The sequence below is a fragment of the Silene latifolia genome, chromosome 3 (genome assembly GCF_048544455.1).
Source record: "Silene latifolia isolate original U9 population chromosome 3, ASM4854445v1, whole genome shotgun sequence".
NCBI classification, from domain to species: domain Eukaryota; kingdom Viridiplantae; phylum Streptophyta; class Magnoliopsida; order Caryophyllales; family Caryophyllaceae; genus Silene; species Silene latifolia.
In genome coordinates, this window is record NC_133528.1 from 86,699,526 (window position 1) to 86,714,054 (window position 14,529).

At 38.8% G+C, this 14,529-nt stretch overlaps 1 protein-coding gene across 1 annotated transcript; it reads left to right on the forward strand.

The window, feature by feature from the left end:
• Nucleotides 1-251: 251 nt before the first annotated feature.
• LOC141649307 (uncharacterized) lies at nt 252-1,181 on the forward strand. The gene has a single exon (XM_074458001.1). It carries the CDS (start codon nt 252-254, stop codon nt 1,179-1,181), a length of 930 nt encoding a protein of 309 aa, XP_074314102.1.
• The last annotated feature ends 13,348 nt before the right edge of the window (nt 1,182-14,529 follow it).

Genomic DNA, 14,529 nt, shown 5'->3' on the forward strand with positions numbered 1-14,529 from the left:
TCTATAATGGTGTTACTTCAGAGCTGAAAAATGACATCCAACAAGCTACTGGCTTTGTGGAAGGGTCCTTACCTTTCAGGTACTTGGGAGTCCCTATACAGGCTGGCAGACTGACCAAACTGGAATGCAATGCCCTGGTGGAGAGAATGGTGAATAGGATCAGAAGCATTGGTGCCAGAAAGTAATCTTATGCAGGCAGGGTAGTTCTTATAAACTCGGTGCTTAATACTTTACATTCCTACTGGGCAGGAATGTTCATCATCCCCAAAGGGGTTATCAGACGGATTGAGGGCATTTGTAGGAACTATTTATGGGATGGTAGCTCTGACTACCACCGTGTCCCATTAGTTGCGTGGGATAAAGTCACATTACCAAAAGATGAAGGTGGCCTAGGCATAAAGAAAGCAGAACTGTATAACATTGCTGTTGTGGGTAAACTGGTAGATTGGGTCTATAATAAAGCTGATAAGCTATGGATTAAATGGATAAACCAGGTTTACCTTAAGCAACAGGACTGGCACACCTACACTCCTGCTGCTGGTGTGACTTGGTCCTGGAAAAGTATCTGCAAAGTTAAGGAAAAAATGAAGACTGGCTATCAACATAACACCTGGGCAGCTAATCTGAAGGGGTATTCCATCAGAGAGGGTTATGAATGGCTAAGGAATAAACAGCCTAAGCAAGAGTGGGTTCACCTGGTCTGGAGTAAATGGAACTTCCCAAAGCACGAGCTGATATCATGGCTTGTGATGAACCAAGGTCTCAATGTCAAAGCCAAACTGTTTCAGTTTGGCTGCTGTCCTGACAACAGGTGTTGCGTCTGTGATCAGGATCCTGAAACTTTAGAGCATCTGTTTTTTGACTGCTTATACAGCAGACAGGTGCTGGGTCTAGTGGAACAATGGTGTGGGTTCAAAATTGAAGTAACTGATTTTCCAAACAGTGGCAGAAGTGCAGGGGCAAGAATGAAGATGCATATGCATTACCTCCTTTGGACTGCATGCTTCTATCATATCTGGACTCACAGGAACAATGCAAGGGTGAACATGATCCTTTCTACGCCTAAAGCCTTGGTTTTGCAGATCAGGGGGGATGCTGTGAGAAGGATTAGGTCCAAAATGGGGAGTGCTATAATGAATGATGAAAGGACTTGGCTTCTTAAATGGGGCATTGTAGTCTAGTTTAGTGTTTGATTAGATTAACTATGATAAGTGCTAGGGAGAATTCGGCTTCTCAGCTGATCTCTCCTCTAATGTAATTTGTTCTTGTTCTGAAATCAATATATATATCTCACATTTCATCAAAAAAAAAAGATCGATTGATTCTATTTATGTCCTTTAGATCGATTCTAACATGCAATCGCTATAATTAGATACAATCTATTTCATTATCGCAGCCTATATTGATTCTAACCATGTTGGTGAAAGCATTAATTCGCTACACTAATTAACAACTCAGGCCTAAGTTAATTAACTAGAAGAAGAACAACAATCAAAACGATAACTTATATGATTTCTCTAGCAATTAATCAATTTTCCCCTTTCTAATTAACCTAGATCCCTTTCATCCTAGATGAGGGATTTAGCTATTCATAACTAAAATAACAACAAAAATAATGATAATTGAAGACATGATTGAAAACATGAAATAAGAACAATAATTGAATAACATAAACTTGAATGAATAATTATTGAAGAAAGATTAATACCGTAGTAACCAGGAAAGATTAAAGGTAGTGAGTATTCAGCCGTTCTAAGCAAAATAAAGCGTAACCTAATAGTAACGTACGAGTTTAGAATTTATAATACAAGATAATTGTTTTAGGAAAATGCGGAAATAAATCTGCCAGAGAGGTTCCTCGATCGAGCCTGGGTGGACTCAATCGAGGACGATTACTCGATCGAGCCTCAGGGGACTCGATCGAGGAACTAGCTTCACATACTGATTTCTTCGTTTCTTCACTTCTAGCCTTCATGCTACCTCGTTCCTCATGCCATGCTCCGTGTATTCCACTATGCCATCCCCGCTATGCTCATCTTAGCTCGATTATCCTCATAATGCGTCATTTCTGCATTAAAACATAAAATAGCGGTAGTATCGACAATTCACTGAAATAGGGTATATAAACGATATAAAGGCACGAAAACGGTATATAAAATGGTATGAAAGGAGTTATAAAAATATATATAAAAGTGATACATCAAATCCCCCAAACCAAACCTTTGCTTGTCCTCAAGCAAAGCAATCAAACCAAATAAACAAATGGTGAACGAATAACTCAGAGCAAATGTATAGGCACATACAAATCCCAGCTATCCACATCTATAACAAAGTAATGACCAAAAATTATGCCAATAAAACAAATTCAAAGGCACGGGTAACAGATTAACGCAGCTCTACTCAAGATGTGACATGATACCGAGACTCAGCCAAATGCTTTTCAACCATGCAAGACAATTTTGTTGGATTCTCGCGGTTTCACTCATGCACTCATAAGGGGTGAGATATATGTGAGATAGAAAGAATAAAGACACTCACTCAACTTATGAAACATGCATGGAATCTAATGTGATAGAAGATTCTCCAACTAGTGCGCATTCATAATTCAGACCAAGTACATGTATCAAGGACATAATGGTGGTAAAGTGGCATGGGTATAGAAATGGCTTGTGCAAAAGCACGTATGGGTATGTGAGGCTCGGACGGTAGTCGCAGCGCTAAACCAATAGCCAAATCTATTAGAATATAATACAATAATCCAACTGGAGAAATCATCTCAACTTTGACAACATATGAGAGACTGAAAAGACTCTCCAAATGTGCATTAGACTCCAGTAATTACCACTCACGACCTCCTAACAAACTTGATGAAGCAAGAATTTTTCTTTCTTTTTGAATTTTTTCTTTCGATTTTCCATCTTTTTTTTTTCTTCCTTTTATTTTCTTTTCTTTTTTTCATTTTTTTCGTTTTCAATGCTTCATAATACTTTTCTTTTTCAACATAAGATGTCACACAATTGCTACAAAAAGATAGCTACTACCCACATGACATAAAAGTCCCAACCCAACCAATGCAGCTATAATAACAAAGACTCAAGTAACTGCGACTGTCCCGGAAAAGGTAGGCAAATTCTGGAATGTAGCTAAGAAATAGGATATAAAATGGCTACATGGTTCAAATGGGCTAACAAGAACTGGGTAATGTATGGCATATTTGAACAATAAGAACCGCCTTTCCTCATGTACGCAATCATATGAACGCACAAAAGCTAAGAAACTAATGTCACACTTATGCAGTTTGATATTACATATTCCACAAGGATACCACACTCTTCAGCCTAAATAACAATGAGACCGGTTTATTAATGTTCCCGGCCTAGGAAGCTCTAAAGACCTCGGAAATTTAAGTGGTTTACCAACAAAATAAAGTCAAATTTACTCGGCATAAGGCATATTGTGACGGTCAAGACTTGAGTAAAGAGCTTTGTTCATCATAGCTAACGGGTCAAAACAATGTACATGGACAACTCAATGGGATTCAAATGCAAAGACAAAGCAAATTATCATCATTGCTAAACAATTCACCAAGACTCGACTCAAAATAAATGAAAACAAGGTTTTGTATTTTATAAATTTTTCAATTTTTTTGGATTTTTTTTTTTACACACAACAATAAAATAAACACACAAAAGAAATAAATACCCTCCCCCAAACCTAAATGTCACAGTGTCCTCATTGTGACGCCTACAGCATAGCAATCACAGAGGAATCCAGCAACCTATGGGACACAACTAACAAAGGGAAGAGGGAAAATAAGAAATGCAATAAAACAAAAACAGGAAAGATAGTACCAGCTGTAATACAAAAGCCTCCCCCAAACCAGCTGGAAAGTGAGGGATGTAGTGACCAGCTGTCACTACTGAGCTCCATCATCATCATCATCAAGGTTGGCTTCATCGAAGCCATCAATCTCGGCATACATAGCCAACAGCTCAGGGTCAGTAGCAGGTGTCCCACGGCCTCTAGAACGGCCGGCTCGTCTACCACGGCATCTAGAACGGCCACCTCCTGGAAAAGCTGCTGCAGCAGAAGTAGAAGTCCCAAACTAACCAAACTGCTCACACTGCGACAAAGGAACATCCGCATCCTCTGGAAAGACACTAGTGGGCTGGTGAGGTCGAACATGAGTGTAAAAAGGCCGACCCAAAGCACCATAATCAGTACTAAACTGCCCAAACTTAGCAGGAGTCACACCGTAAAGGTGGAAAACACAGCTATCATCCCCAGGTGTGGTGTAGTATCTAGGAGTGGTGCCCGTGTACTGCCCTCCTGCAGCAAGAGTAACAACCTCCATCTGCTCCCACAAACCTTGCTCCGTCAATGCGGTGTTTATACCCTCATGTAGCCTCACCTCTCTCGTAAGGACTAGGTCAAAGTGATAACCCTAGGTAGAAAAGGCTGTAGGAGGAGGAGGAGGAGGAGTGGGCTGGTAGGAACCAGGTAAGTGGGCGGCAGGCTGACGACGTCTCCGACGCCCACCAGTAGTAGTAGTAGTAGTGCTAGAACTGGGAAAAGTAATCAAGAGCTCCTCTGGGATCAAGTAAGTGACAGGTGGAGGTCTCTCCCTAGCTGTACTCTCCTCAAGAGGATCAACAGCCGCCAAACGATCATAAGGCAAGAGCATATAAGAATGACCCCGGACTTTCCAATAATGATCCTTCCCACCCCTAATGTCAATGTAGGAAATATCGTAACGCAAGTGGTCGTCATCTACTAAGGGCTCATGGTCATCCATAGGCTCATAAGGGTCATCCCCCTCAAAATCACATAAAACCCGAGCAATCCTAGTAATGAGGGGTCCACAATCTAAATCAGCATGTTTCCCAGTTATGCGGTCAAAGGCCTGGCAAACAAGAGCAGAGGGAGAAAAGTGAAAGGTAGCCTCCCGAAACGGGTTCAAGTAGCTAGCTAAAATCAAGACCTCTAAAGAAGAGGCCTTGCTCCTATCATGACTCCCGTATAGCAGATAACTCAAGTACCGTAAGAAAAGCCGAAGATAAACATGTTGCACATCAAGCAAAGACATACTACTAACATCTGCGTCCGCAAAACCAGTAAACAAAGGGAAATATCGGACCGCAGACATCCCACTACCATTATATAAGTCCCCATTGGTATGCTTATCGATTCCCAGAATTTCGGAAAAACGGTCAAAAGTTAAGGACCGTTCTACATTAAGCAATCTAAACCGAATAAGATGGTCACCAGGGAAGTAAGCATATGAACTCAAAAACTCGAGGGTCAAGGCACGATATGATAACTCGTGTAGTAGAAAAACACCCTGCAATCCAATCTCAACAAACATACCCAACATAATGTCATCAATCTTAAAGGTTCGCAATATTTTTCGATCAACACACCGAGTGGCATTCATAGTTTTAGTCATCAAGAACTCGAACCTATCCCGTTGCTCTTTGTCACGGATAAAAGGAAAATCGTCAAATGGTGATAAATCCTCCTCCTCCTCGGAAGACTCAACCACCTCCGGTTGACGAACGGGAGCGCGCCTCTCCCGTGGCCTCTTATTGCTGATACCCGTCGTGAGGTGTCAAAAATAAATTTATAATACCAACTACAACTATAGTAAGCGGCAGTCGGGTCGAACCACAGAGAGGCAGATGTAATTTCTAGTTGTCTAATTCCGGTCTTAAGGTAACAATAATGTGGGGGTTTGATTGGATTTGGTCTAAAGCTAATAGCAATAAAAGAAATGTAACTAATGAAATGTATGAAATCAAATATGAAATGAGGTACTAGGATGGTCGGTTCGTTATAGTTTTGGCGGCAGCATACTAAACAGGTCTAAATCAAACACATGAGGCGGGAAATAAAGAGGTCCTCTCGGTCCACTCTTAACAAATAGCACCTTTCGATCTCGCTATAAGTCCCTAATATCACTAATACTAACTTTCGTCCTGAAAAGTGACTAACGGTCTAAACTTTACCTATCTTTCGATCTCAGCATAGTTTAGTCATTTTAATTGGTGATCTAACAACTGTCCCTATCTCTCGATCTAATGGGTCAGTCATATCCAAAACATTCAACTAGTCGTGTGCACTCGATTCATCGAATAAAGAATTAAAACAATTAAAACGAAAATAAAACCTCACGTGGTCAGTCGATCGACCAGACATGGCGGTCGATCGACCAACCCGCGAATCAGGCCGTGTTCATTATATTGCCGCCTACACTACAAATCCCCTACATCCTAGCACGAATAAATTAGCTACTCATACTGAAATTAAAGGCAACAATAATATTAAGAATTAAAACTACGGAATTCATGCTAAAAACAGTAAAATAAACAATTAACAAAAGATGGCAATTCGGCTTGGGAACTGATCTAGCAATTCGATAACTATGAACGAAAGTAAAATGACAGAATAAAGCTAGAGAGTACCGTGTGAATTGCGAAGGAAAAGAACAAAGCCGAATGACAAAGAGAATTGTATTCAATACCGAAAGTAATCTCGAACCCTAATTATTTCTAAAGAACTGTATGTAAAACTTTATGTAAAACTTGATAAAAACTAGATGATTGTATCTGTCGAACTAGGTTACGTTATATAGAAAGTATACGTAACATAATTCCTAAACCTAATAACTCATGGGCTTGATAAATCTCGATCTTTTAATTCTCGTCTGGAATAGCGTCTTGGTCGATCGACTGAGTGACCGGTCGATCGATGAATAGCGAGTGTACCATAGCCTCTTGGAACCCGATGGTTGGTCGATCGACTGAGAGTAGTGGTCGATCGACTGCTTTAGCTGCTACTTGACTTCTATAATCTCGTGGAGTTGTCTTTTGGGCTTTGGATTGCGCACCAAGCTCGTTCCTTAAGTGAATACTTCACGTCAAAATGAAATGCAGGATACTCGGGGACAGATTTAGCTCGATTTCCGCTGGATTCTTCACATTTCTGCAATAATGTACAAAAATACGGAAGTAGACGGGAATAGGGAGAAATGTAGCATAAACTACATGAATGAGCTCTGAAATGCGTGTAAAATGGGATGTAAAACATCATATAAAAGACACGCATCAAACTTCCCCAAACCAAACCCTTGCTTGTCCCCAAGCAAGAACTAAACTCGATCTAATGACCTAATGGAACGAGTTCAATCTCAGAGCGAATTGCCAACAGGTAAAGCCTAAACCATTTTAATGCAATAACCAACAATCAATTAGTAATGTGAATCATGCAAACGAGTTATGAAGTCGTCAAAAACTGCTAAACCGTCAACCATAGAGACTTATCAAATCGGACTCTCACGGGTCGCTCAAATCTCTCATAAGCACAGGTGAATATATAAGAGGATAGAAAGAATTCATTTTGTAGAGACTCTCACCTAACTACGACCTATAAGAACATGCCTGCAATAAAACATGAAAGTAATCTCTATGACCGTACATATGCATTCCAAACAACAAAAGACCATGACACATGCCGAGGTAAATATATGGAAATGTGAGGTATGGGTAAGAAGAGGCAAAACATTTATGGTAAAGTGGAGGTACAGGTGATCAAGCTAGTACCAAAATAGGACCAAATGGCAACATCCAACTTCTTGCTCATAACCAAATGAAACGGTGCTATAGCAAGCACGAGACTCACAAACTCCAAAATAAAAGTAATCAACTAACTCCCCATAAGATATAAATGCAGCATGGGAGCAAAAATCGCCATAAGATAAAGGATTGAATTATGCAAATTGATTTCTTTTCTTCTCGGACCTTCAGTCGATCGACCAAAGATGCCAGTCGATCGACCATGGGAACAGTACATAACTTTTTTTCTCTTCTTTTTGGAATCATTTTTTTTTTCTTTCTTTTTTCTTTTCAACTTTTCTTTCCTTTTTCATTTTCAACTTTTCTTTCCTTTTTCATTTTCCCAACTTCATCTTGAAAGAGCAATGGATACCAAAAACGAGTAACAATCCCACAAACTAAACTACTAGCTTGACAAAGGCAGGCTAAGTGTAGGATGTAGTAAATAGGACAAAAAGGATATTTTTGGCAGTGTGGAGCTTATGGGTAAAACGAGAAAAGGATACCTCTACCACATGTGTCAACTAACCACAGATCGAATGCATACAGGTATTGAGCAGATTAAGTTCATATTTATGCACATTTATGTAACATGTCTCATAAGGAGTACTACTCACATTCCTAGATAAACTGGTCATAGATGACACCAGTTATAAGCTCTAAAACTCAGAATATATAAGTAGCTTGCCAATTTTCAAAGTCAAGTCTCAAGTTCAGCAAATAATTAACGAAAACTCGTAGATATGCACTTATACGATTCTACTAGTAACATGTTAATCAAGCAAGGCTTAGACAAAAACAGGTGCAAATGCAATGTCATCATTGAAATACTACCGTTTCGACTCGATCTATATGCTAAAGGAAACGTGCATTTTTTGAAATTTTTGAAATTTTTCAATTTTTTTTGAAATTTTGATTTATATGAAATGAAATAAACAAATGCAAACAAAATGTAAACGTGAATGCAAGCAAATGATATGCGACGCAAAACCCTTCCCCAAACCAAATCGCACAATGTCCCCATTGTGCAAAATCATGTAGTGAAGAAAAATGGAAAACGGGAATTTGCGAGAAAATTAACAAATAAATATGACATGAAGTGGAAATCGGGAACTCACAAGACTTTAAGCGTAGCAAAAGGAAACCTCCCCAAACCAGCGTGAGCTAGGAGGTTTCAGTAGCCAGCAGTGCTACTAATAAGTACCTGAAAAGACAAAAAAAGTACCACGCATAAAATCGAGAAGGACAATAATGAAGCGGTATTATGTGCAAAATTGAGAAAAATAGAAGAAATAAATAATGACGGAAGATAAACTGGAGTAGAAAACTCCCTTAATTCCGCAAATCGACCAAACACAGCAGGGGAAAGGTCGTAAAAAGGTACAGCAGTGCAGGGCGGTCGATCGACCATAGAATGCAGTCGATCGACCAGATGAACAGGAACAGTAGCTCCTAGAAAGTGCGACTCAGTCGATCGACCAATGTAGCCAGTCGATCGACTGAAAATACTGCTGTACTCCTTATTTCTTCGTAATTGCTCAATGATTTGAGCTAATAAGGTCTAAAAACCTGCAAGTGCACAGTAATACGCGTCCAAAATTGCGCAAAACCTGAAATAAAGCCTAAAGAGTATAAAATCCTAAGCAAGCAAAATAAAATGCAAAGTTTCGCGCACACAAAAGCAATAAAAAGTGTCTAACTAGTAGTTGATCAAGAACGGCCACGGAATGGCCCACTTGGTCGGCTTCTGGCTACTAGAGGTAGCCTCAACGGTGCTTATCTTGTCAGCCGCGCCCTTCTTAGCTTCAGCATTCGGGAAGCTCGACGGATCAACAACTTCGTCATCTCCCCACTCAAGGACTTCCTCTTCCAGCTCGTCAAAGTCCAAGTCAGACCGTCTCACTTTGGCTGGCTCATCTTCAAGCTCCTCATCAGTCCCATAGCTTAGGCACCCAAGACCGCCTCTCGAAACGATTTGCTCCCTCACAGCTGGAGCAACCAGCGGCTCTTCCTTCCCCAAACCAGCTCCTGCAATGGTTAAAACAACAGAATCTTCCTCCTTTTTGCTCCCAGTCTGGGGCGGAGGTGTTAACACAGGAGTAGCAATAGAGACAGGTAATTCAGGAAGCACAAAGTACGATTTCTTTTCAGAAACCGTGTTACAGGTGACAGGCCATGTGACACCCTCATTTATTGCGGAAAAGTAAACACGTAATTCTAGAATAAAACTGCATGGATATGTTTGTAATAGGTTCATTTGGGTAAAAACCTGTAATTTTTAAAACCTGAACCTGTTATAAAGATATCCAAATTGGAAGGTGTCAAACATACAAGGTCTAACTAGAAGTTTCATAACATAACCCTCGCTAAAGTCGCGAATAGCAAATTATACAACCAATGTAAAGAGGGAGACATATGTCCCTAAAATATATGTGACATAAAAAGTGTTTAAGGGTCACAATAAAATAAAGCCAATCTAGGTCCCAAGGTTACTTTGCTCGCTAGCTCGTCCATGTACCCCATATATGCATCACCTACCTGTCGATCGCATTTTATACAAATACGAAAGCCACGGTCGGTGGGGAGTAACTCCGAGTTCTCCGACCACGAAATGTCATAATTAATATAACATGTAAACATAAGAATATGAATACGAATCACACAATGCCTTAGCATATAGATGCTAGACAATCGTGCTTATCATGTGAACAACAATATAACAACACATAGTCCTAGCATGTGAATACTAGACCGACTCAAGCTACACTATCATGTGAGTCAAATAACACACGGGAATCCAAACTCTATCAACCATAGCCGGCTTGCATCTCACCTTCTATGATTCATAGAATCATCAAACAAGAAAGGGCAATATATCTAGAGACAGGCATAAGTTCTTAGCACGGTCAATAGTCACTTTGTAACTCGAGTCTATACCACGAGGTAGGGAAGGTAATCGAACCGGTATCCTGGCTCAGAGGTTCTATAAAAACATGGCCAAGACACAACACAACCCTAGTCCTAAATCTGCGCAGACCTAGACATGCGGATACACACCACCGCACCTAAGACCCACAATTTTATAAAACCATGTGAGTACCCTAAGGAGTACTTAAGCTGACCACTTACTCTCAAAATAAGTAACGAGGTTATGCCCCAACTTGGATATAAACCCACCAAGTCAGGAACACAAAGGCTATTGAGCAGTGAACATACACTCGTCAAAGACTATAAAGACCTATCAATGATGAAGGCCGAAATACTCACCTAGGACCTAGTCCCAGCTAGTCCCAGCTTGAATACTTTAGCCCACACCACACAAGACAAGTAGGACACCCACTTAACCATAAGAGGGGCAAAGAGTCCAACTTACCAACATAAATGCTAACATTCTATCATGTGAAAAGCTATATAAATGTCTATTCAAATGAGACAATCCAACAATATCTACAATATCAATAATAATCCAAATTCCAGCTAACCATTAATCTCATAATTCATGAGAACAAGCTATAATGGCAACAAGGCAAGAAGACTCAAGTATAAGGCAACCAATTCATCCAACAACCAACATGTGAAATGATAATTACAAATATCAAGGCATAACATAAAACCTCCAATAACAACCAATCTCACCTCAAAGACAAACCCTCGACCCGAGTCCCGCGACGGGTCATCGGTCAAATCGAGGCTGACCGGTTTAAACCTAGTTTGACCAAACTCGTTTTGGTCAAACTGCCCCACTCGTAGTCTTTGCCTACTTTGGCCCAAATCACAAATTTTATCGCAATATTATTCTCATGCTATTTCCAATTTCTATCATGTGAAAAACGAAAGTAAAACATTATCAATCACCTAAACACTTATCAAACAACAAACACAACATCAACTACTAATGTGACATTAATTCGTCGAGTAACTCGGAATAGTTACCTTAAGCTAGCAAAGAGACAAGCAATAAACTTGAGAAAGCTTCTAAAACCCAAAATTACTCTTCATCTTCAACCACATATGAGCCACCTAAAATAATTATGTGAAAGGACGATATTAACGAATTATCGTTATATAAAATATGAGACGGAAATTAATTTAATTATATTTTAAATAAACCAAACTAGCGTCAAAACAATTATAGACACGCCTCAAAAGTTATTATGACAACCTCAAACTCGTGACTTAGCTAGGCCACTGCCTAGGCCACGGCCAGGCCACTACTAAGCTACAGCCAGGCCACTGCCAGGCCATCAGACTCGCCTAAAAGCAAGCCACAAGGAGTCCGACACGACCACCACCCGACTACCCATAGCCACCCTTCACCCTACTTCATAACCTGGCCCAAAAATCAGTCCAAAACAGAACCCAAAAGATGCCTAAGTTCGACCCCAACTCCAGTCCTCAAATGCAAAGTGAAAACCCACGATGACAGCTCTCGTCCCTGCCCAAAACAGAGTACCAATCGTCCCCTTAAGACTCCATTCTCGCGCCTAAAAACAGTCCTAGCTGAGCCAACTAAGTCAGCATTTAAAACGGTTTTAGAGCGGAAATCCACAAGTATAAAGCAACTCAAAAACAGTCCCTAAAGACTACAAAAATCGCCCCAACACAGAGTCCAAATTAGTCCAAAACAATCCCTACATGTCAGTATACACCGTCACAACTATAAAACACACCAATTATCACCCAAAACAATCCATACATGTCAGCATACACCGTCTTAAATATACCACTTACTAGCTAGCATCCCAAATGATCCCTAGAGGTCAGTATACACCGTCTCAATCATCTCCACATATCAGTATACACCGTCTCAACTATACAACTGACTAATTAACATCCATAAGGATCCCTATATATAATTATACACCGTCTCAATTATAAAACAGACTAACCAAAGATTCGAAATAAACATATTTTACAAGTAATATTGAGTAACCTATCATTGTTACCTTTTTCCGATTGAACTAATCATTTATGACTAACAAATCTTCTACCAGCCCGTCTATCTCAGCACTTACAACCGTCTTATAATAAATAAAGCTGAAAGTATAAATTGGGTTTGTAAAAATACATGACGAAAATGAATTTTACTTACAACGGATTGACGGAAACGATAAGAGGATCACTGTGGAATGATAACTGTTGAAAACGGATGACAAACGGAGCACCAGGACGGATTATAAACAAAAATTGAAGAAGTAACAGACAGAAGGAAAAAGAAGGGCGAAGAAGAGGAAAAGAAGAAAGAGACGTGGGAAATCAAAAAATGAGGCAGCAGCCTGCCAACCTGCTATTTATTATACGTACGTTTCTTCGTCGTTAAGTAATTTCGCTCGTTTTTAAAACCGTCTCGAGTTAATAAAATCGGTTTTAGTAAAAGTTTCGGTAATAAAACGGAATCAATAATAAATAAATTTAATGAGTGAAAATAAAATAAACTCAGCTAGTTAACGTAAATAATACAATATCAGCTTGAATCGGAATTATTAGCGATTTTTACAAAACTAACGGATATTAATAAAAATTGCTAATTTATTGAAATAAGCTCAAAATAGCTAATTGGACGGTTTTGTTCCCAAAATCCATCTCGGGTTCACTTAAAACAACTTTCATAAGGACTCGTAAAGAAACGGAAATTATTAAATAAATAAACTCGAACTAACTTCAATAAACTCGAACTAACTTTAAATAAACTTATTAACGATTATTAAAATTAACGTATCGAATTATGATGAAATTAATTAATTAGCTAAGCATATATATATAAATCGTTAAATGATGTAATTAAATTCAAAATAGCAATTAAAAGAATTTTATCCAACTTAATAAAATACGGGGTGTTACAATCACCCCATCTTTTAAAAAGTTTCGTCCTCGAAACTTGAAAGTATAAATGAAAGGTTATAAAAATAAAACTGGAATTGGAATCGGTAACCAAAACATTTTAAAGGTTATTTATCGTAAGAATCAAATTTCTTTCAAAAGTTTCAAATAAAATTTTCCGACAGAACCAGACTCTCATCAGAGGAACGGAAGTGTTCTCGTTACGTATTCAAGAACATCACATTCCAAATCAAAGATAAGGTCAAAAGGCAAATCATTTGTATAAATCAAAAATCAAAATACCTTCAAAAATATTAATGAAGAGTTTTCAAAAATATAAGTCTCATTCATGGAACGGAATTGTCCTTGTCGTGCACACAAGAGCGCTAACTTTCCATGTCAAAAACAGATTTAAAATAAAAATCATTCGCCGATAAGCGCAGGGCAAGTTATTAGACGCCTTTAATAACGAGTCCTAACATCCCATCAACGTTAAAATCAAAATAAGAGAAAGGTAATCTACTCAAATTTTCTTTTGCTAAAAGCCAAAATAGAAATAAAGGTTTCACCTTTAAACTAAAAGGGGAGTTAAATTCCGGAAATATAATATTAAACTTTGACAAAGAAGTCATAAATAGATCAAAGTTAACAGAAATTGGATAAAATTTAAAGAAATCTCGGGTTTAGCGATTAAAATCATGATAAAGAAGTCTATACTCAAGGAACGAATATGGAATTAAATCAAATTTTCATTTTCAAAACTTTAAAAATAGGTTAGGTTTGCAGAAGTGACATAAACTTTTAAGAATGAATCGAAACTGGTAGCTTGAAAGTTTAGAAGTTGTACAAAAAGGAAAGTAACTTAGATAGCATAAAAACAAAGTATGTTAAGAGAGCTCAAACTTAACCAACAAGAGAGCTATAATGACTTTCATAGGGTAAAAATTGAAGTCAAAATTACAAGGATGTCAAAGATATAGTTTCACAAGATACGAGTGTCAAACTTAAAGGAGGAGCAAGATGAAGCGAGGAAAGGAGGTATGAACGGTAACGCTTATGATCGAGGTGAAAGGGAATTTAGACAACAAGGAAACTTAAG

Excerpts from the sequence above, each read along its gene's own strand:
- LOC141649307 (XM_074458001.1), top strand. The coding sequence starts at position 252 with ATGTTCATCATCCCCAAAGGGGTTATCAGACGGATTGAGGGCATTTGT.